General features: G+C 36.9%; 1 protein-coding gene across 6 annotated transcripts; it reads right to left on the bottom strand.

The window, feature by feature from the left end:
- Positions 1 to 847: 847 nt before the first annotated feature.
- pax6a (paired box 6a) lies at positions 848 to 17,206 on the bottom strand. 6 transcript variants are annotated; one of them, XM_065273579.2, is made up of 15 exons: positions 16,835 to 17,206; positions 13,529 to 13,689; positions 11,031 to 11,102; positions 10,762 to 10,815; positions 9,957 to 9,980; positions 7,742 to 7,872; positions 7,280 to 7,321; positions 6,973 to 7,188; positions 6,430 to 6,595; positions 3,675 to 3,833; positions 3,429 to 3,511; positions 2,950 to 3,100; positions 2,716 to 2,828; positions 2,336 to 2,477; positions 848 to 2,217 (listed from the first exon to the last, which is right to left on the bottom strand). In XM_065273579.2, exons 4-15 carry the CDS (start codon positions 10,772 to 10,774, stop codon positions 2,132 to 2,134), a joined length of 1,326 nt encoding a protein of 441 aa, XP_065129651.1. In that variant the 5' UTR covers positions 10,775 to 10,815; positions 11,031 to 11,102; positions 13,529 to 13,689; positions 16,835 to 17,206; the 3' UTR covers positions 848 to 2,131. The 6 variants fall into 6 exon arrangements, with proteins under 6 accessions (XP_065129651.1, XP_065129653.1, XP_065129648.1 ...); XM_065273581.2 differs by lacking the exon at positions 9,957 to 9,980; XM_065273576.2 differs by lacking the exon at positions 11,031 to 11,102.
- Between the last annotated feature and the right edge of the window lie 3,625 nt (positions 17,207 to 20,831).

The following is a 20,831-nucleotide window of genomic DNA, read 5'->3' as shown; positions in this document are numbered from 1 at the left end:
ACTAAATATTACTTTGTTTCGGTGGCTCCTGATTTAAAAGATTTAAAACAATAATTTGATTTAATTTATTCCATTTCACTCCTTGTATATTAAATTACATTTCATAACTGTATTAAACAAAGAGTCAAAAAATCAGGCAAATGTTGTGGTTTGAGTTGGAATATTATATCTACACACTATACGGCTTAAAACACATTGATTGAATAATATGTCCCCTCTACAGCATTGAATTGTTGGGTCTTTGTGCCCAGTCTAGAGATATACAATCATAGACCCCTCTCTTTGTCCATTTCATGATCAGAAAAAGCCTTGGTTTTCCTTTTGGTTGCTTTTTGCAACAGATATTTCTGATTGAGGTAATACTGTAAGAGATATTTTTCAAAATAATTGTAGTTCAGTGAGGCTGGTATGAAAATTATGTAGCTGAATTTTTCAGTCTATTGAAACGCTTGTGTTTTCAGTAAGCCCAGTTTTTAGGTTCTGTACAAGGTGCATTATGTCCACACCTGACCCCTTCTTTCGTACGCATCCATTTCTCCATTTCTCTTCCCGCTGAGTCTCCCCAGGTGGCAAAATAACATAGTTTACACTGCAATCATTCTTACATTCGGCAGTATAAATCCATTGTTTTGTCAAAAGGCTGCTTATTTTAAGTTCATTTGATGTGTTGCTGAACTGTTACTGTTTGTAACAGATAGCCATATGTTCAGCATCATTTGCAAAGTAATTTGTAGTAACTAGTCTAGCTGGTATAAATTGCTCATACAGCTATGCATATTATTAAATAAGATTTCCGACTATGGGACCCCACTTTCCTTCTTTCATTGCTTTATAAAACAAATTTAATTTAAATGGCACAACATTAGGAACATGCAAATTATTTTAAAGAGAACAGGCTTGCTGAAATGACACAGAAATTACATACATAAGAATTTAAGGCTGAATGAAAATATAATACTCCAGTAATACAGACCTAGAAAATTGCTTAAAGAAAATATTTCCAATTACTTTGTCATTAGAGACATGTTAGTGAATTTCTCTTATCTTTGAGGCATATATTATACGTAAAATTAATTATTAGTTCTTTAAAATCTTTCAACTAAAAATGTGTTTTTAAAAAAGACTTAAAATAAATTAAATCAATCAATCAGTTAATAAAATGTAGCTCTTAGAATATTAATTAATTGATACTGACTGTAAATGTAATAATTTAAATGTTATCAGTATCAACAAAATGTAATTAATGATTGGTATGCAAAGCCTTTGGTCTGTTTTACAGTCAAAGTTTTTCTTCTTATTTTACTATTAATGTAAATAATAATAAAAATGTGCCCTTTTCTGAGAAGCATGTAATACGTATCGAATATTCAGAGAATTATAAAATGAAATTAATTTTATTATAGAAATTGTTCTGCGAGACTTCTAGGGAAGACAAATACTTACATTTTGACATAAACAAAACTGAATTATATCGAAGACACAATCTACCATTTTTAGCTACCAAACATGTTTGTCCTCCGGTTCAGCAGTCACCTTACTCCACATACATCTGACTTTGTCTGCAAGCTTTGGAAACCAAAAGTGTGGATTGGCATCCTTTGAGTTCTGTTGATATTTTTACAAAGTGACACAGAGATTGTTCATTTCCACAAGTCCACATTTGGGCAGAAGTTTTTGATGTCCGCTGAACATAGACTGAAGAATGACAGGTAAGCTCGCACAAATGTTCTTCCGCTCTGCGATGCAAGGCCAGCTTTGTTTGACAGTCCTTCCACAGTTGTTCATTTTTTTCCTTTTTTGTCATAACATACAATTGGCCATTACATGTACAAATACATCAAAATGACTTGGTTGGAAACTGAAAAACAGATTTTTTTTCCAATTTACGATATAATACCGGGCACTTTACAGTAGTCTGTTCTCTTTTATTCTTGAAGTCTTTGTGTCCGAAGAATAATAGAGAAGTGGCACTATCCCAGTAGAAAAAAGGTCCTTTAGCTTCTCCTCAGTTCCTTCTGTAGTAAAATACTGCTGAACAGCCCTGCAGCCGAGAGACATCATGAGGTGAAGAAGCTGCTCTCTGTATTTATCCTCACTGATTTTTTTTCTTTTTGTTATCATGTGTCTGTTCTCACTGTAGTCTGGGCCAGTATTGAGACATGTCTGGTTCACTGCCTGGCACTTGGACTGGTACGGACACTCCAGGCGAGATTAGTCCTGTAGTATTAAAATCATAAGTAAAATAAATAACTTTGATAAAATTGGTATAATTAGAATTATAATTAGTGATTTTTGTTTTGTTTTATATCTATTATGGTAGAGGATAGATGCTTACCCGTAGAGGTTGTGCCTGAGGTGGCCATTGATTGGCTGTTCATATGTGCCTGCATGTGTGGTGGTGTGTATGTGTCGTAGCTCCGCCCATTCACCGAAGGACTAGTGGGCAACATGCAGGAGTAGGATGAGGTCTGGCTGGGCTGGGGGGGAGGAAGGGCAAACCTGTCAGCAATGCTCACATCTCTATCTGATATACAAACAAGGCCCTACAGTCCTGCTGTAGTTGTTGTTGCATAAGATTTTACAATGCTGGCATATATTGAATTACTAATCCTCTGAAACATTACGGTTGGCACAACATGACACACCTAATACTCCATTTAGAGTTTAAAGTACTCTATTGTAATAGCTTAGAAATTGACATTTATGTGGACATACTTGCATAGGAAGATTGTTGGCCATGGTGAAGCTTGGCATAGGTGGCAGGCCGCTGTATGTGTTTGTAAGGGCTGTGTCTGGTCTTCCTAACATGGAGCCTGATGTGAAGGATACTGTTTAAAAAAATAAAACGGAGGAAGTTGTTAAAAACAGTACTGTAACAAAAAAAAAAAAACAACTTCTGTTTTCACATGCCCTTGTCTCATGACCCATATGCGCTATAAGTGCCCCTACCTGGCGTTGTGGGCTGTGGGATTGGCTGATAAACGCTAGTGCTAAAGCTGCTACTGATGGGTATGTGACTTGAAGAGTTACTGGCTTGTCTTCTTTGATTTCTTAACTTTTCCTCCCTCCTCCACTTTGCTCTTCTGTTTGAGAACCACACCTGAAAGGACACACTTACGTAAGTTATTAAAGACATTGGAGAACAGGAACAAAAATGAAAATGATGCTTATTAGAATTATCCATGAATTTACAAGCATAGGTCCATAATTTAAGTATGGTAATTGCAGGTAATACATAGTAAACACGAGTGTACTATTGTCTTACTACAGTAACCATAGTGTAAGCATGTGTAGTAAAAAAATAGTACTCCTCCAAAAAAAAGTTGTTATTACAATGTTACTGCAATAAGACAATGGTTCATTTTCTTAAATGGCATAACCAACAATTGTATGTTGCATTTTTGTCCTGTAGCCTAATGTCTGCTCACCTGTATTCTCGCTTCCGGTAAATCTATTTTTGCCGCGAGTCTCTCCCGCGCAAAAACGTCGGGATAATGCGTTCTTTCGAACTCTGGTGGAAATGTCAAAAACAAAGTTATTTATTATTTGTAATTTGTTCAATTAATAATGCAACAATATCCCATATTTAATTGAACCTTTGCGATATCATTTTAGGGTATTGAAGTGCGATAATCCCTTTAGTGCGCTATGTTTGCTATGATGTCAATGTTTACCTTTTTCAAGTGCTTCTATTTGTTCTTGCGTGAAAGATGTGCGGTTCCTTTGGAGTTTTCGTTTCAACTGGAGTCTCATTTGGGTCTCATCCGAGTCCTCTCCGTTTGAGCTTATGGAGTTCGTGTTCTCACCGCCACCGTCTGACTGCTGACAGCCATCTGGAAAATAAACATAAAATGTAAGCTTATTCTTTTTAAACACATTTCTCGTGCACCATTCTTTAATTATTGTTGCTATTGTGGTCATGTTTATGAGGGGAAATTTTTATACAAAGTTATTCAGACATTTTGTAGGTTACTGTATCGCCCTCTGCAATATTGTGGGAAAACATTTCATGCACACGCGCTTGGAACGTTCAATGCGGGGTCGCAAAGGTTGTCGGGCTTGAGGGCTTTTACAGAAACGCGATGAAACGTCCCAGAAACCTTTTCAGGTCCTCTGAAATGTTTTTTTTTAAACCAAACACTATCTCTCCACTTTCATCCCCGAGTTCTTCAATTAGGCTACGGTCACCATATGGGCGTTTGCTGAGCTATTGAGGTGACCACCAATACTTGAATGGGAGAGGGAGGCTTTCATAGCGACACAAAGCCGGAGAGTATGGGTAACTATAAAATAGTGGCTGCGAGGAGGGATGGCAAACTTTCGTGGGTTGAATTTTGAGGACACAATTGGACGAGGCGACAAAAGGATTCTCTCGAGCGGTCATTGTAGCACGAGGATTCCAGTCAACAGACTTTTCAGTTCGCCGTGTTAACCTTTATGCTCTACCGTCATTAATCACTGTCCCTGGGGCTGGCCCGTTCAACCTTAGTTAGGATTTATACCTTCTTATAGGCGAAAGAAGAAAAACAGCCAGGCCACCGTGAATGGGACATCTAAATGCGAAGACTCTTGTTTGTCAGAGACATGGGGGTGCCAACTGTGAGTCGATAAGCTTTAACATGCTGTGTTGTTGGACACCAGTGGCTAATTAAAACCATTGTGTTATGGAATTTACTACATAGTTATGTTGGTCATGTACAGATTCAAAAAGTTGTATTTATAAAATGTGTTAAATTTTTAAAATAAGAAAATTTTAAGTAATTAAATAAATAACAAATATCCTAATCGTAATATTAGTGTCCAAAAAAAGGGTATTGCATATCAAAAGTTGAATAGCTTTCTATAAACTCTTTCATTGTTTTATCTATCAGGGACTGCGCGTTTCTGAAGTTCTGAAAAAGTTTTACAAAGTTCGCAGTGGTAAGTATCCATACACTTTTAAAGAGCTAATCCGTAAAAAGAAGCAAATGTGTGCCCTGTTCTCAAAAGCCTCACCAACTGTCGCCAGATTTAGGGTTTGTTTCTTCTAAGAAAGGCTGTGGGAAATAAAATCATTCCGTATTGGGGCGTTGTCGTAACCAGTGAGGCGGAAGACAAGCAGAAAGATGGCAAAACAACTGCGGTATCTTTCAGCTGCCGAGGCCTTGATTAAAACATGCGAGGGCCCTTGGAAAACCGAAAGTGTCCAAATCCTTTAGCCGGCTTTACCCCCCGAGCCTATGGCGGAGGGAGGGGAGTGCTCTGAATGCGATAGAGTTGTCTCTTTTAGCGTCCTGTCAACCCAGATGAATCCACTATTTTATTCATTGTTGCGTGACATTCATCAGATTGCGACCATATTTGTAACCTCACACTAACTAATACGTCTGGAGTGGACGTATGGACTTACACAACATAATAGAGATATGAGACTGATATAAACTGTATTTTTTGCAATTAGCTGCTTATAAAATGTAGCATGTTTGATGGTGATACTCGCAACAGATGATTTAATTCAGATTCGTTTCTTACTCTATATAGGCCAACATACAAAATAAACATACGGGCAAACAACACAAGTTTATAAAAAAATTGTTAATTACCAATGCGTTTTATTCACACGAACCAGTATAAGCTTTCCCTTGCGTAAAATTCTTACATGAGTTAGTGATTGTCTGTGGCTGTAAACCAGTGAAGGATTTAACAGGTATACCGATATAATGTAGACAGCAATTATCTAGTTGTATGTGTCCATCTTTCGTCGGGTAGTGCCGTTAATAGTGACAAGTGTAATTGGCAAACGTTGCCATATCGTGTCCAGGGTGTCTCCAGTGAAACAGTTCCTCAGCTGTCTTTCTCAAACTAAACGCTTATTTATGTCGACCTAATGGGAAACAAAACGTTCTCTAATGAGCTATTACATAGCGACAGAACTGTTCCCATAACACATTTTTACGCGTGACAGAAACATCCGTTGTATGGGATAATAACGCAGATTTTTTTCTTTTACAACTTTTAAATATAGGTGAATTATTATTTACACTATAATCGTATGATAAACAAATAGTCTGACGAGACGTTTAATTAATTAAATTACTGTATATACAAAAAGCTAAAAACAAAATATAAAAAAATTGACAGCATAAATGCTTTCAATAAGCATTATAACTGTATGCTATATTTTATTATTATTATTATCATCAGTTATAATAATAATAATAATAATAATGTCATATAATAATTAAACCGAATAAAAATAATAATAAATATGGCTATAATTTTTATTTAAATGTGGCAATTGTTTTACAATGATGATAATGCGTTACAATCTACAACCTTCATGATCCAATTCAATAAGTTCAGTGCATTCATAAATCTCTCCTAGATGCCAAACGTCCTCAACACCTTTTTTGGCAGAATATTTTTCTATGGCAAGTAAAATTGCCTTACCTTGATTGGGCTGTCCTGGCACCGAGGTTCCGGGGTACCAGCCCGGCCGGGTCCCCCACGTGCCGGTCTGACCGTTCAGCATCCTCAGCTTTTCATACATGCCATCTGCGCCCATCTGTTGCTTTTCGCTAGCCAGGTTGCGCAGTACTCTGTTTATCGATGACACCTGAAAGACGAACCCAAAGATGCGGCACATTAATTAAAGTGCGCATCCTAGATGTGGCATTTTGGCTTTTGGAACGATTGGCCCCATTTCTGCCAAGGCCTACATGCCAGAGCATTACATTGCAAAGCATTGTTCTTTTGAGTTTAGAGGAGATTACAGCAGTGCCCGGGGAAGATCGAATTTTAGTGTAAATTCTCGTTTACGTTCAAGGTTATTAGTACATGCATTAACATTTACACAACTTTTATACAACGCGACTTACAATGATTTACAAGGTAAAAATGGCATGCATTTAAAGACAACCGGTTAATTAACTGTAGCAAATTACTCAAACGAAACAACTCAAAATGTTTGTTATTGAGTCAATGACAACTTACACTGGGTATATTATCGTTTGTGCAGACCCCCTCTGACAGCAGTCTGTCTCGGATTTCCCACGCGAAGATTGACGGACACTCCCTCTTGTAGTGGGCAATTTTGCTGACCACCTCGGGAGTCGCTACTCTTGGTTTACTTCCCCCGATCGCTCTGGGTCTTATGGAGCCTGTTTCATAGTATCTACCCAAGATTTTACTCACACACCCGTTGGACACCTAGACAGAACACAAAAGAAACAATTCACATACATTATTTAAGACTAGCGTGAAATGCTAAGTGTTATGCTGCAAGCAGTAATAAGCTTACGTTTTCATTGTCCAGCACTTGGACTTTTGCATCAGCATGGGTCTATAACACAAGAAATACCTTTAACACAAAAAATATGTCCGAGAAAATAAGCACTTGTTTCAAATGCGCTTAAGCGGTTTTTGATTCTAATTCATTTCCAGTGTAATTTGGTCGTCAATTTTAAAAATTGCCAATTGGAAAAAAGCTGAGAAGTGCATCGGGAATTTTTTGTAGCATGTTGTTTATCGAACCATTCCACAAGACCACTGTTTATGCATTCCAAATAGAAATTTGAAATGAATCCCATTTGATGTCTGGTATGATTAACCCAAGGGTTTATTTAAAAAAAAAATCTAATATAGAGCTGATAAAACAGGTATTTCAAAACAATAGACACAAATGTGAAACAATGAAAATTTTTCATTACACTTCTTAAAGTATAACATGTGCACTTGAATGTAAAACATGTACTCTCATCACCTGCAGAATCCGGGATATGTCGCACGGTCGCGCGCCGCTGTGAGCGAGTTCAACTATCTTCTGTCTCGTGGAGTCGGGCAGCGGTCTGCCGTTGACGAAAACACCGCCGAGCTGGTTTACTCCACTGTGACCTAAACAAATAGAAAAGTAAGAACTCGTTGTAAATAAGCCCAACATTTAGCAAACCAGACTCAATGTAAACAGATCAGACTGTTTTGAATAGAAGCGTTCAGGTCGCAATTGTCTAAAAATGAGTCAAGCATTACAAGAGCATTGTCAACAAAACTTAATATTCAGCAAAGAACCGCATGTAATTATTACTGTTGTTCAGCTGTCATATGTTTGCGACTGTTCTCCAGATGTGCTCATAAAATCATAATCTTCTAATACACAATTGTAATATAATTACATGCACAACATTGATTAAGCGTCAGCGCTCTGGTATGATCTGAAGCAAAACATCTCCAACCCACTGAGCCGAGATTTGCGCATCTTTGCAAAGCCTTAAACGGATCATATGGCGTAATGCCATTTGTGGAATTCCATTAAAACTTCTTAAACGTTGCCATGATTAAAACCATTACGCATTATTTAAGTATAACAACTTAAAATAATTACCAAAGCACAATATTTCCTATTTTACCAATTAGCCAATGCTATTTTTTTATAGCCTGTGTCAATGGAAAAGCCCCAAAAGCAGACCAAACCTGAAGTCAAAACCGAAAAGCAGCCTTCCTGATGCGGGTTTGTTTTACTTCTAAGCTCCCTTCCCTTCGAAGTCTCCCGTTAAATTGAGTCCAAGAGCACAAGCTCCTTTGCAATAAATAAGCTCCAAATATAGAAGAGGGGGAAAATATGATGAGCCTGCCTGACATTTGTCTTTAAAATAAAGCTAGCTGCACGTCAAGTTTGAGCTTAATTTCTGGAAATAGGCGGAAGTCGCCCTGGATCATGCATGGAAGGCTAATTGAAAAGATCAGTTGGAGCACTTGTGGCAGGCATGTCACTTTATGACATCGCTCTGCTTTTGAAAATCGCATCGTCACGACAAATAGTAGCATGATAAAACGACCCTTTCTGTCTGCATTTGGATATCACTCAGACTAAATTGGACTGTACTCATTTCCCCTTTAAGGGAAGCTTAATTTTAAGGTGGCCAGGGGCTGTGCGCGTGTACGTTCACGGGGACGAGCCTTACCCTTAATATATTAAAAGTGACATTTCTTTTTTCCCAAGTGACAAACCTTCATTGCCTATATTTACGCACTGGGACCAAGTCTGCGAGATAGTGTTTTGCTCTGCAGGTTTATGCATAATAAATCTGCAGAGCCAAATATAAATTCAAAATTATACGAGAAATGTTTTATACATAATGCACAAAATAACGTGCATTTGGAACGATATATTTATTTGACCTGAGATCACTTTTTTATTTTACACCTACTGTAATTTTTTAACATTTATAATTAACTGAAATAAAAAACAAATATGTTGACATCGCGCTTTTGTTGAGAAGTTTCATTGGGAAATTCGTGGTCCATAAAAATACAAATTAAAAATGTATTCGTATTGTATTTGTGTGGGCCAACACGCAGATTAAAAAATAAAATCAAAGTTTCGCTTGAAAGGTTAAGTCTTAATCGTTGTATAATTCCCCACGGTGAATGGTGTCGGTCTCGCCCAGTGGCAATCATTGCGCGCGTGGTACTCTGTTTCTAATCAATTAATAGGAAGACATATGGTGTCAATTTGGACGCTTCACTCTATATACACCCAAGAGTTATTAACACAAAGCTTGGATTGCCGCCTGTGACCTTTAAACAAACCAAAGGCCCGAATGATATCTTCCCAGTAATGCGCACAAGACATCACACGACAACATTTGGCGAGCTTTGTGCCATAATTCGTAAAAGGATATGGGAATGTCTTTACAAAAACAATAATTATTCTTAAGAAAAAAAGAAAACACTTGCTCTGTAGAAAAAAAACATGTGCTATTATAGTTTACCTGAGGATTTATTATTACGTTTTAACGTTTAAAACATTTACGTTTTAACCATTGTTATATGGAAATCTTTTTAATTGTTGCTCACCTACGTTTTTCTTCTCTGTGGACAAAACTGTGACTAGTGTGTTAGTATGGACAGAGCAAAAAATCTGGCACTTACAATAATCAAAGTAGTAATACAAAATGACAGGATGACATTCAACACACCTTCGTTACAGATGTCATACACCTCTTGTCCAGCATTAAAAGAGAAAATACGTCTCATTTATTGTAATCATAACTTACTTAGTATTTCCACAAAGGAATTAAACATATTACTGAGAATGATATGTTTTGGTGGTTGGCCTTCACACATCTCAAAGACATAGACAAAATTACAACCAGCAAATGCAATTTATTCATGCTCTACAACACTCAATGTTGCATCAAAGCTTGGTCTATTATTTCACTCGCGCTGTGTTTCATAAACATGATAGACGTTCCATCAGAATCATGCAATGTCAATTTCTTCTCTGCTAATGGACTAGGTGGATTGGACGCCAATGCTAACATTAATTCAGCAATTATTTAAAAGCAAGTCAAGCAGAAACGTCCTCTCTCTCTCTCTCACACACACACAATTATGCAAAGAGCATATGGGCTAGACACTGTAAGTAGGTTGTGCATGTGTTGAGGATTCTGTGTGACTTTTGTAAATGAGGGAATTTCTTTCTGGGACTGTAATTTTTGTTCACTCCTAATTTAAATAATGGCCTATAATCCTTCATGAATCTGTCAAAAAAGTTAACGTCAAGCTTAGCAACGAGTTTACTAGCTTACTATGTGGTGCTTAGCTACTTTGTTGAAGTTGTGTAAATGACAGGCAAACATTTTGGCAGTGTGCTCAAACGCAACACACTTGTACTTCACTAATAGACCAAAACAAATGCTCCTCTGGCTATAGGGATTTTTCCCATCATTACAACTACATTTCTTATGTCAAAAACGCAAAAGAATAAAAAACTCCACTTACTGTTTTGCATCATGGACGCTACGCCAGACTCCCACGTGGCCCGGTTATAGTATTCTGTTAGTCAGAAAGACACAACAACAAATATTAATTTTCACCTTTTTGGTCAACTGTACTGCAGTTCATTTTTTACGCTTACAGTCTTGTGTGCAGGAGAGTTAAAGACAATATTGTGGCTAAAGCTTCAGCATTCACCATTTTTGCATTCATGCTGCAAAAAGTGAGAAAAGTACTATCTCCACAATACACGTATGTCCAGGGTTTAAACTTGCCTGGAAACAGAGTTGACTGTCCGCTTAAAACAATTTATAGACTCTCATCTGCTTCACTCTATTAAAATATCCCTAGGACAAAGCAAAACAATTTATTAGTACACCTTTTCTAACTGTAATTTTTCGTTACGCTTTTATAAAGTGTTTATCTAAGATTTTATTATTTTGGGTTTATTAATAATTTAAGTAGTTCATTTTAATAGATAAATAGTTAATTAATTCTCTAAATAGATAATTAAATTGATAATTTTCTTCCCGCGTTAATTGAGACATTTTCTGTGTACTTCTTCATGATTATTATTGTTTGGCAACTTTTAATCGTCTTGTCCTGGGATTTAAAAATAATAAATTCATTGATAATAATAATAATAAGGATCTGCGCAAAATCTTTTGTCCACTTTTCAAGAACCTGTCCATCTCCCTAACCTTCATGATTAGAAAACTTCAAATGTTGTGGGCAAGGCCTACTTTTTTCTCCTCTTTAGATACTCTCCTCTGGTGACACACGCTGTCTACCTCGCCTGGCTGCGCAGGAAAAGTAAAGCCAGGAGGGGGTGAGGGGTCCCCGACAAAGCCCCGCTGAATTTTAACAATAGCTTTCTTTTTCCCTCTACACCAAAACCCATAGAGTAAAACCCGGACTCCCTAACTAGCTACACCGCTTCCAACTAAACGTACCAACAACTCTCAGAAAATACAAAGAGCTGAAGGGAACAAGACCCCCCTCCTCCTAGTACACCCGGTTAGCACACCCCTCACCCGCAACAGCCAGTGCAGCTCCCTATGACCCGGTGCCCGTTACCTCAAAGCCTTTTTGTTGTCTCGTTGCGCGAAATAGAAAAGTAATTTCTTGTTATAAGTATCTGGAGGTAATTGTGTTACTGGTATGTGTCGTTAAGGGTTGTAAAAAATGTACAACAGCGCAGTGGGGCGCTCAATTGGTAAAAGACAATTGCAATAAAGAACCCATTCAATACATGTACCGAAAAGGAGGCCACTGAAGAAATACTTACTGCTTTGATTTTTTCTCTTTTTCTTTTTAAGTAGATGTATTGTGTGCGCGATTTACAGTGCAGAGAAACAAATAAATATATAGGCTACCCCAATCGCCTTGCAGCGTGGAGGTGCACGTGTTTCAAAAAATAGACAAATTTTTTGTCGGTGTATTGAGATAACAAGAATATATATATATATATATATATATATATATATATATATATATATATATATATATATATATATATATATATATATATATATATATATATATATATATATACATATATATATACATATATACAAAAATGTGCATATTGTGTGCCTTTACTATTGTTATTTTTTAACATTATACTAATAAGCTAAATATTTTTGTTAACAAGTTAAATTATTGTATATAATTGTTTTTCATTTTCAAATATTTTAAAATTTAGTTTCAAACTTACATATGTACTTTTTCCAAGTAAGTCGTTTATTTTTTTCACTTAGTATTTTTATAGGGTTAGCTATTTATCGCCTTTGCATGAGCTCATCTTTTTAGTTAATGATCTGTTTCAATAATGCTGTCTGTAATTGACAGGGCCTAATCTGCATTTTGGTTTTTTTAATGTGCATAAAGGCTTTTAATTAAGCAAATTTGCTCAAGCTTTTGATTTTATATTCAAAGCATACTGTAACAAAATAATATCATATATTTGAACAGTAAGTGCCGCTTAAAAGTTTAAAACTATTAATTTACATGACGGTTTTGTAAAGTTATGTATATAATATAGCACCAAAATAATGACACCGTTTACAATTAATTAAGAGTGTCAGGTGCACTTAATTTTCATTAAATGTGTTATTGTCTAATCTGTGCTATTAAACAGCATCCAATTCAGTAATGATATCGATAATGCTTTTCTGTTGGATTGCTTTTAAACTAACAAATTTAAGAAAACTAAACTAATAAATATGAAGTTATAGACATCAGTGTAATTTAATTCTGCTTTTTACTTTTTAGTAGTCAGTCTGGACTAAAGACAACAGCGTTTCCCTGAAACGCAAAACACCAAGTTCACGGTGCGATTTGGTGGTTGCGCCCGGCTGAATGTGACTGTGTGATTCAACCTGACACTCCACCTCATCGGGTCATTGCGTTTCCATTTTCAAGACTGATCGCGGTCTTGGCCTACAGTGACTTTCTGTTTTTTTCTCTCATAAATAAAAACTTTGCTTGGCACAGAACTCCACATTGCTTTAGTATAAATAGGACCGTCAATGAAAATCCACGGTATAGTGTAACACCATACGAGGATGCAGCTTGTCAGTATTTTAGTAGCATGCTTTTCACTTTGAGTTTTCTTTTAAATAGCATGTATTAGGTTGATGTATTTTTATAATAATAAAAATGTTTGTTACATTTACTTTAATTGTATACATAAAGTTTTGCTTAACTCAGATAGCCAGGCGTTCTTCACATTGTTGTAAGTTGGTTAAAAGAGAAGAAAGTCTTCACTCACCTTTTTGAGGCATAGTTCCTTTCCAGCTCTCCAGTCCTCGTTGATATACTTCTTTAGCAATAAGGAGAAGATGGAGAAGATACTGAAGTTCAAGAAATTGTCCTCAAACTGTTTGTCTTTTATAGTTCCCAACTGGTCTCGGATAGAAAAATTTAAATTCCCTGCGAAGGAAACAGAGATTGACAATAAAATGGGATGTCAAGACTGCGCGAGACTGAAAAATGTGCGCCAGTGGGAGTGGGTGAGAGAGAGAGCGAGCGAGCACGCGAGAGAGAGGGCGCGCACCTATGCTGATTGGTGATAGCGCTCGTGTATTAATGTATGTGTTCCTGGTTTGTGCCTCGCCTCCTCTCCTCTTCAGTGGCCCATTAGCTGAGCCTGACCTCTGTCATCATCTCCTAGCAAAACACTTCCTCCTGCTCCGGTGACAGAGCGGGAAACAGGGCCAAGTAAAAGCTAGTTTTTCCAGTCCTGCTTAAACACTTTTATAAGCACGCTTTTCTTACTATACGACGATTTTCTATTGAAATGCTTGTCTAGTTATAGTAGAGGTCCTGCAATGGGAACGTGAAAAGTATTTAACCAAAGGTAGGCTACAGGGGCTGCGAGGACATCAAGCTAACATCCAACAGATGAAAACTAAGAATCTTTATTAAACGATTTGTTAAAATATATACAATTTTTTTTAAAATCATTAAAAGAACATAATGCACTCCTTAAAAGTATTGACGTAACGCATTAAATTTGACTTAAATTAATTAGTTGATTTAATAATTGTGTTAATAATAATTTTTATGTGCAAGTAAATGGAAGAACTCTTAAATGCATTTTCATGGTTTACATTTTATAAACTGTATTAATATTAACTACATATATCATTAATTTACACTTCCAACTATTTAGTCTACTGTAACAAGCGCAAACTTTCTCCACGTGCCATTGTTGATTTTGCGTCTAGAGTGTCATCGGCGTGTACCGCGCGCTCTCAATGATCAGTCTGAGACCCCATACTATTTACATTAATAGCGTGATTTGTTTTCGTTTTTCAGAGGAAGAAAAAGAAACTCCGTGTCCTGGGTTGCCAAGGGGGAAATGAAAATATCATTACGTCCATGGCCGGACACTTAAACTACATTTGTTGATTGCTTGGACATTAGCACACACCTCGGTACACTCCAAAGCAACCCCTCCGCGCCTGTGTTTGAGGTTACATGAACTCGCCATTCTCAGCCTGGGGTGTCCCACCCGTCCACTGGAGTGGAATAGATTCCGGGTTGGGATACAAGAAATGGAGAGGGGAGGGGGCACGCCTAGCATGGTGGGACAGCTTTAAAGAGAGACAAAATGTGTTGGGACGCACGGAGCATAAAATTAAGCTGTGGTTGCATACACTTGACTTCGTTTTGACATGTGAAAAGTGCTAAAAGTCGGAGCTCATCAATAAACTATCGCCAAAGTGAATGCGGGCGCTGACAACCATTGCATTCCCCACTATAGCACAATGAGGAAACAAACGACACTGCCAAAGAGTCTGCATCGCAATGAAAGGCCAGTTGAATGGGAGTCGGATAATGAGCTGGCGCGACCGTCATGCACTGTCATCTCGGGTCCTGCGGTGCGACCCCGCCACGCCGTTTGATATTTGCGAATAATATTTTCCTCTCCCCTCGGTAGCTTTGCTGGTAAAGTAGCTCGTAGTGCAACTAGTGTTGTACTTCCATAAACGGTTTTAACAACAACGAACATTTTTTTAGCAAACATTTTCATGCGCTTTATTTGAGGGCTTATCAGTAAACTAAATTAAGGCAAATAAATAAAGTCCAAACAAGGACGCAAAGCACTATACGTACATTTAATGTATGGGTAAATCATCCAGACCGTTCAAAACACTGATCAACATCAAATAGTTTGAGACTTTTCACACACATGTAGGGAACTCTTGTAGTCCTCCCATCAATTAGCACAGTTTGGATTAGCAGCAAGTGTTGTTTGGTCATGAAAAAGACCCCAAGCTTGTCGCCATTTCCCTCAGGCAATTTAGATCTACGGTGCCTCGCCTCTCTCTAAAAAGTCTTCTACTGGGGGAAAACTAATAATAAGGGGAGGAGACAGCACTGAATACATCTGACGTCAGAGAGAGAGGAGAGAGAGAGAGAGATGGAGAGCGAACTGGAGATATATGACTGCCTTGTTATTATGTGAACAATGTGGGAAAAGTTTTGTTGTATGGCCAGTGCTAGGCCGACATCATGTTTTGGGGGAGGGGGTGTACCAATATAGACCACCGTATTAACAGGGGTCCTTGTATGTATATCTCTAGGCGCCATGATCCAAGCAAGTTGCACATTATTCCATTTCATTAGGCTATAATAGACAGAAGGTGTCGTGAGCTGATAATTTTAATTGTTATTTCCTTCCTTTCTTTTGCAGATTTCTTTGGGGGGCTAGACATAACTGTTTAGCAGCCTCAAATAAATTCTTTTATTCTAGAAATTATTAAGCGCGTTTTGCTTAAATGTTTTGTAAAGTGTAATATTTTTTAATTATTCCGATAACCTGATGTGTTTCGGTTGTGACAGAGTTTATGGACCGTGTAATCTGCATTCAGGGCAAACTTTTTGCATTGCAGGTCAAATGTGAACCTCAGTCTTACAATTAATTTATGATTACTAACTTCTATATTAGTATGCTGAATAGTGAAATTTACAAACAAAAAAATATATATTTTTTTTTACAAATATGCCCCACTTGCATCGCCAATATATTTTTCCAAATGATAGAATGATTGTTGCTTCGTGGGAAAATACGCAGAACTGTAATTTTTTATTATTTTACATATTTAATTTTTAATAGTCTCATTTATTTCGCAATGAATTGGGAATATATTATTTAATAGTTGCTTAACCAAAATTTCTACTTTTCAAATTTCGACTGATGCTTCCTCTTCTTAAATCTGATCTTGTACATTGTAAGATTAACTGCATACTTAGTTAGCTGATTGAAAATTATTAAATTATATTTATATAATTTATATAAGATATTTCTTATAATCACTCCTCATGAGTGTCAAGAATGTCATTAAAGTTAAGTGCCGATGCAACAATCCATAAGCCATTGAATTAAAGCATCAAGGCTACTAACAGAGTTTCAACTGACAAAATATGAAGTTTATTTCTGAAAAACATTAATGCGAGTTAGTTGCGCTAGATAAACTCTGATCGTGTCAAAATTGTGACACACTAATGCTATTAAATGTGTAAATGCACTTTTTCAGCAAAGTATAGTCTTTCTTGTAAACGAACTTACCTTCAGATTCGCTATAGCCAGTTCCGATGACGGACCATGCGAGTGATTCGTTTTGAGAGGCACGTTTCCAAATGAGCTGGGAGATAAGAGTAATCGTTGTAAAACCCCTCCGGTTCCGTGCCACAAAACAAGTCCCAGAGTAAATAGCATCCAGTCCAACAAGCCGAAAAGGGACCCACAGGAAAAGTTAAGAGATTGTAACCCCCTCTTTGTGGTGTTGATGAAAACACTTGCCTACTGTGGTCCAACGTTGGACTTTTCCTCGTTTTTTCTTACAATAAACGTAAAGCTAGCACGTTAACCGTGTTGTCCTGTTAGGTACAACATACCTCTTTAAATGTGGATGGCTATAAAAAAGACGTCCCCGTCTCACCATCAACTTTCTCTTAATATTAACCTCAACCTGGCAGTGATTGGCTAGAGTGACGGCCCACGTCACAATTGACGCCATTTATCATTCCCAAACCGGGAAGTTAAAGGAGCCTGCAGATTTAAAAGCACATAAATTAAAAATGTAAAGCTCCACAATGATTTTTATCATTTCCGTTCATTGCAAACTTAACTGTTCACACTGTAGCAAACTGTCATTTTTTAATCGTTTGTTTAAAGTTTTTTCTTTAATGGCATTTCGGAGGGAATAATATAAAAAAACAGAGGGCTCGAAAATTGTTATTAGCCTAAAGTATAGGTTATATTTAAACAATGTATTTTTAGCAACAGCAGTTTTTGTGACTTTGTGCTTGTAATATGTTTGTTACCATCATAAACGTATACAAAGCTATAAATAGTTGGAAGTAAACCAACTTGGCGTTATTTTGGTTATAGATTTAATTGCAATAATTAAATCTATAAGATGTGCCCATATCTTGAGTGTTATTGTTTAAATAATTAATGCAATACTAAAGAAAATTCTTAAACGTAATATCTCAAAGAACAAACCAGTGCGAATCTTTAAATGAGAAGGTAGTTGCGCACGTGTGGGGCGTCTCAGTCAAACCCGTGCACCCCAGTTCTTGAGATCTCCACGGGAAACCGCGCTGCCTGGCCCTGCTTACTGTCAATAAAGAGAGATGGGGATGCTAAAGCCGGGCCAGGTGCTCTCTCTCTCTCTCTCTCTCTCTCTCTCTCTCTCTCTCTCTCTCTCTCGCTCTCTCTCTCTCTCTCTCTCGCTCTCTCTCTCTCTCTCTCTCTCTCTCCTCTCTCCCTCCCTCCCTCTCTCTCTCTCTCCATCGGCTGGCCTACACTCCAGAGCGCGATCAGGCGTAAACCTAAATCTGTCCAGCCAGCTTTCCCTTACGCCAACCCTCTGCTTCCAAGCATGTGTGTGAGAGCTTAGTAGAGAGAGGACGAAAAGGGACACCACTACTTCATCTTATATTTTCCGCAGGCTTTGTGAGGTCAAAAATAGTGTATCTTTAAAATACAAAAAGCAATAATATTACAAAAGCAAAATAATAGTAATACTACTACTACTAATAATAGTAGTAGTAGTCGTAACAATAATAATAATAATAATAATTTATTATTTTTATTATTATTATTATTATTATTATTACTATTATTATCAGTTATTGATTTGCTAGTGAAGTATCATAAACAGGTGGCATTTGGTTAGCCTAACTTTTTTAACATTATTCTTAAAAAAAACGGGCTTCTGGGAAATACAGAAAGCTACAGAAGTATGCTTTTTTATTTAAACATATTTAATCTATACACAAATTTAATCTTTGTTGGAACAATATGCCTTTGTTGTACGTCTAAATTTAACTTGTATGATTTTATAAATGTTTATAATCAGTAAATACTTGACTTTTTGCCCTTGCATGCTCTCAAGAAACATATTCGTTTTGTGCATCTGTATAAAATGATCAAAGCAAAGCTACTTCGATTATGCAGAAATGATGACGGCCTGATGTAATAATTTCTCTGGATAATATAACCACAGCAAAAGCAAGAGTTCTCTAACTTTTGAAAACACCTGACAAAATATTTATCACACTGATCGTGACCGTGAATTTTTTTGTGATTATAAAGTAATGATTTCATAAGCTTCACTGTGCATATAGAGATTTATTTGTTCAGTGACTGAGACAAGTTGAATTCCCTCAGGGTGATCGGATGCGGTTTGCTGAAAGTCGACAGCCACGTTTTGCTCAACGCGACAAGGCTGAGTTTGAAATTCAATGAATTTAAATGAGCGTCGGGAGGAAAAGTTTTTAAAAATTATTTACGTCTTATTTCTTCGTTTAGATACTTACACATACACTTACGGCAACATTAGAGGTATTAAATATGGAGGAGATCAAGCATTGGAGCTTGGCAACAAAAAAGACCTGTTATTTATTGACCTTTGATAAGATTAGATATCGACCGAACCATTAGCAGAAAGAAGGAACGGACACCTGTCAACGACTCGATGCATTGTTTAGGTAAAAATAATAATCAAAATTGTGTGGAGTAATCACCACGTTTATTTTCTTGTCAAGGATAAAGACAGGACAACAGTGAATGTTTTATGGACTATTGTTATTACTGACATTAATGGCTGTAGTGAGTAATGCATTATTTTTTCTGGCATAAAATTATTTGTGAGATACTTTTTTACTGATTAAGCCATTCAGGCTAGATAAAGATTGTTCACTTACAATACATGGGCTGATCTGAGTAGCTCAGAGTGAATTTTGCAACATTTTGCATGCAAAGAGTTTAGTACACAACCAAAAGTGTATAAAGTGGATCCATTTTGCTCTTTAGTGTGTAGTGAGAACCTCTTTGGTGTATGTTTAGTGTCCTCTCTTGCTGTCTGAAATGATAAAGTGTCAGTTTCAATGTGTTTATTTTATAAGTTAGTTTGTGTCATACTTTGTTCTGAATCAATAGACCCCAAAGTCATGTTCATGCAACAGGAAATTACCACACATAGTCCATCACCCTCGGACCTGCACAATAAGACTATCATATGACTTGAAGATGAGCAGAAAAACCCCTGCGGACATCAATGTAACATTACAAAATCTTGACTAATGACTAAATTATGATTGCAAACTATTCAGTCCAAAATTCCACTCCATATACGGACACATCCAATGTTTTTATGATCACTTTTATGGTCAGACATATTCCACGTGTCTCTGAAAAATTGCTTTTATCTTTAGAACACCATCAGGAGAGCTGCCATAGCTGTTAATGCTTCTGCACTTTTGATTTTAAACTAAGTTTTTTTGCAAATACATTCCTTACTGTGTCAGCTTAATTCATCTCATTCAGTTTAATTTTGAGACAATTTTATGATTATCTGCTTATGATAACTTATGATTACTTTGCTTTATATATAATTAAAGTCTCCACAAGCCACAAAAGTTTCTGTGGAGAAATATAATGTGGATAGATTTTATCAATGCTGAAAGCTATTTACATCTCCATGATTTCTTTTCTTCATGAAGTTCATTTTCTTTGCTATACACTGATGCTCATTTTTCCACAAGTCTAAGGGTGTCTGCTTATCAAGTTTATTAAATATATCATTAGGCAGACCTTTCAGAGCCCCGACTGCAACAGTAGGTAGAAACAAACCCATTCCCCTAAATTAAGCCCATGCAGAGGCAGAGTGCCCAACCTAAAGCAAGACATCAAGTGGTGCATTAGGTTTCCCTTTTGCTTTCCCTCCCTGGTGACTTTGTCCATTTACATTATAATTTTAAACCACATCACTGGGTGTTTTACCATTGTTGGGGCGCTCACGTGTTCAGGTCCACCGAGACCGGGACCCTTGACAATTTCTCATAATTAGCAACCCCCATCTTGCCAATATTTGAAAGGAATCCATTTCATCCATGCTAATTTGGCTGTGCAACTCCAGGTGTTCTTTTCCAACACATGCATTAAGATGAAACTGCATGATTGCTGGCTTCCTGTAGGAGTATTGCGACCTACAGTAAATTTGTAGACATTTTGTCTGAAAAATGTAGCTTTGACTGCAGTGTTGATTAAATGAAGA

Source organism: Paramisgurnus dabryanus, chromosome 23 (assembly GCF_030506205.2).
Source record: "Paramisgurnus dabryanus chromosome 23, PD_genome_1.1, whole genome shotgun sequence".
Taxonomy (NCBI): domain Eukaryota; kingdom Metazoa; phylum Chordata; class Actinopteri; order Cypriniformes; family Cobitidae; genus Paramisgurnus; species Paramisgurnus dabryanus.
Note: the sequence above shows the minus strand (reverse complement) of the source record. Positions and strands in the feature narration are given on the sequence as shown.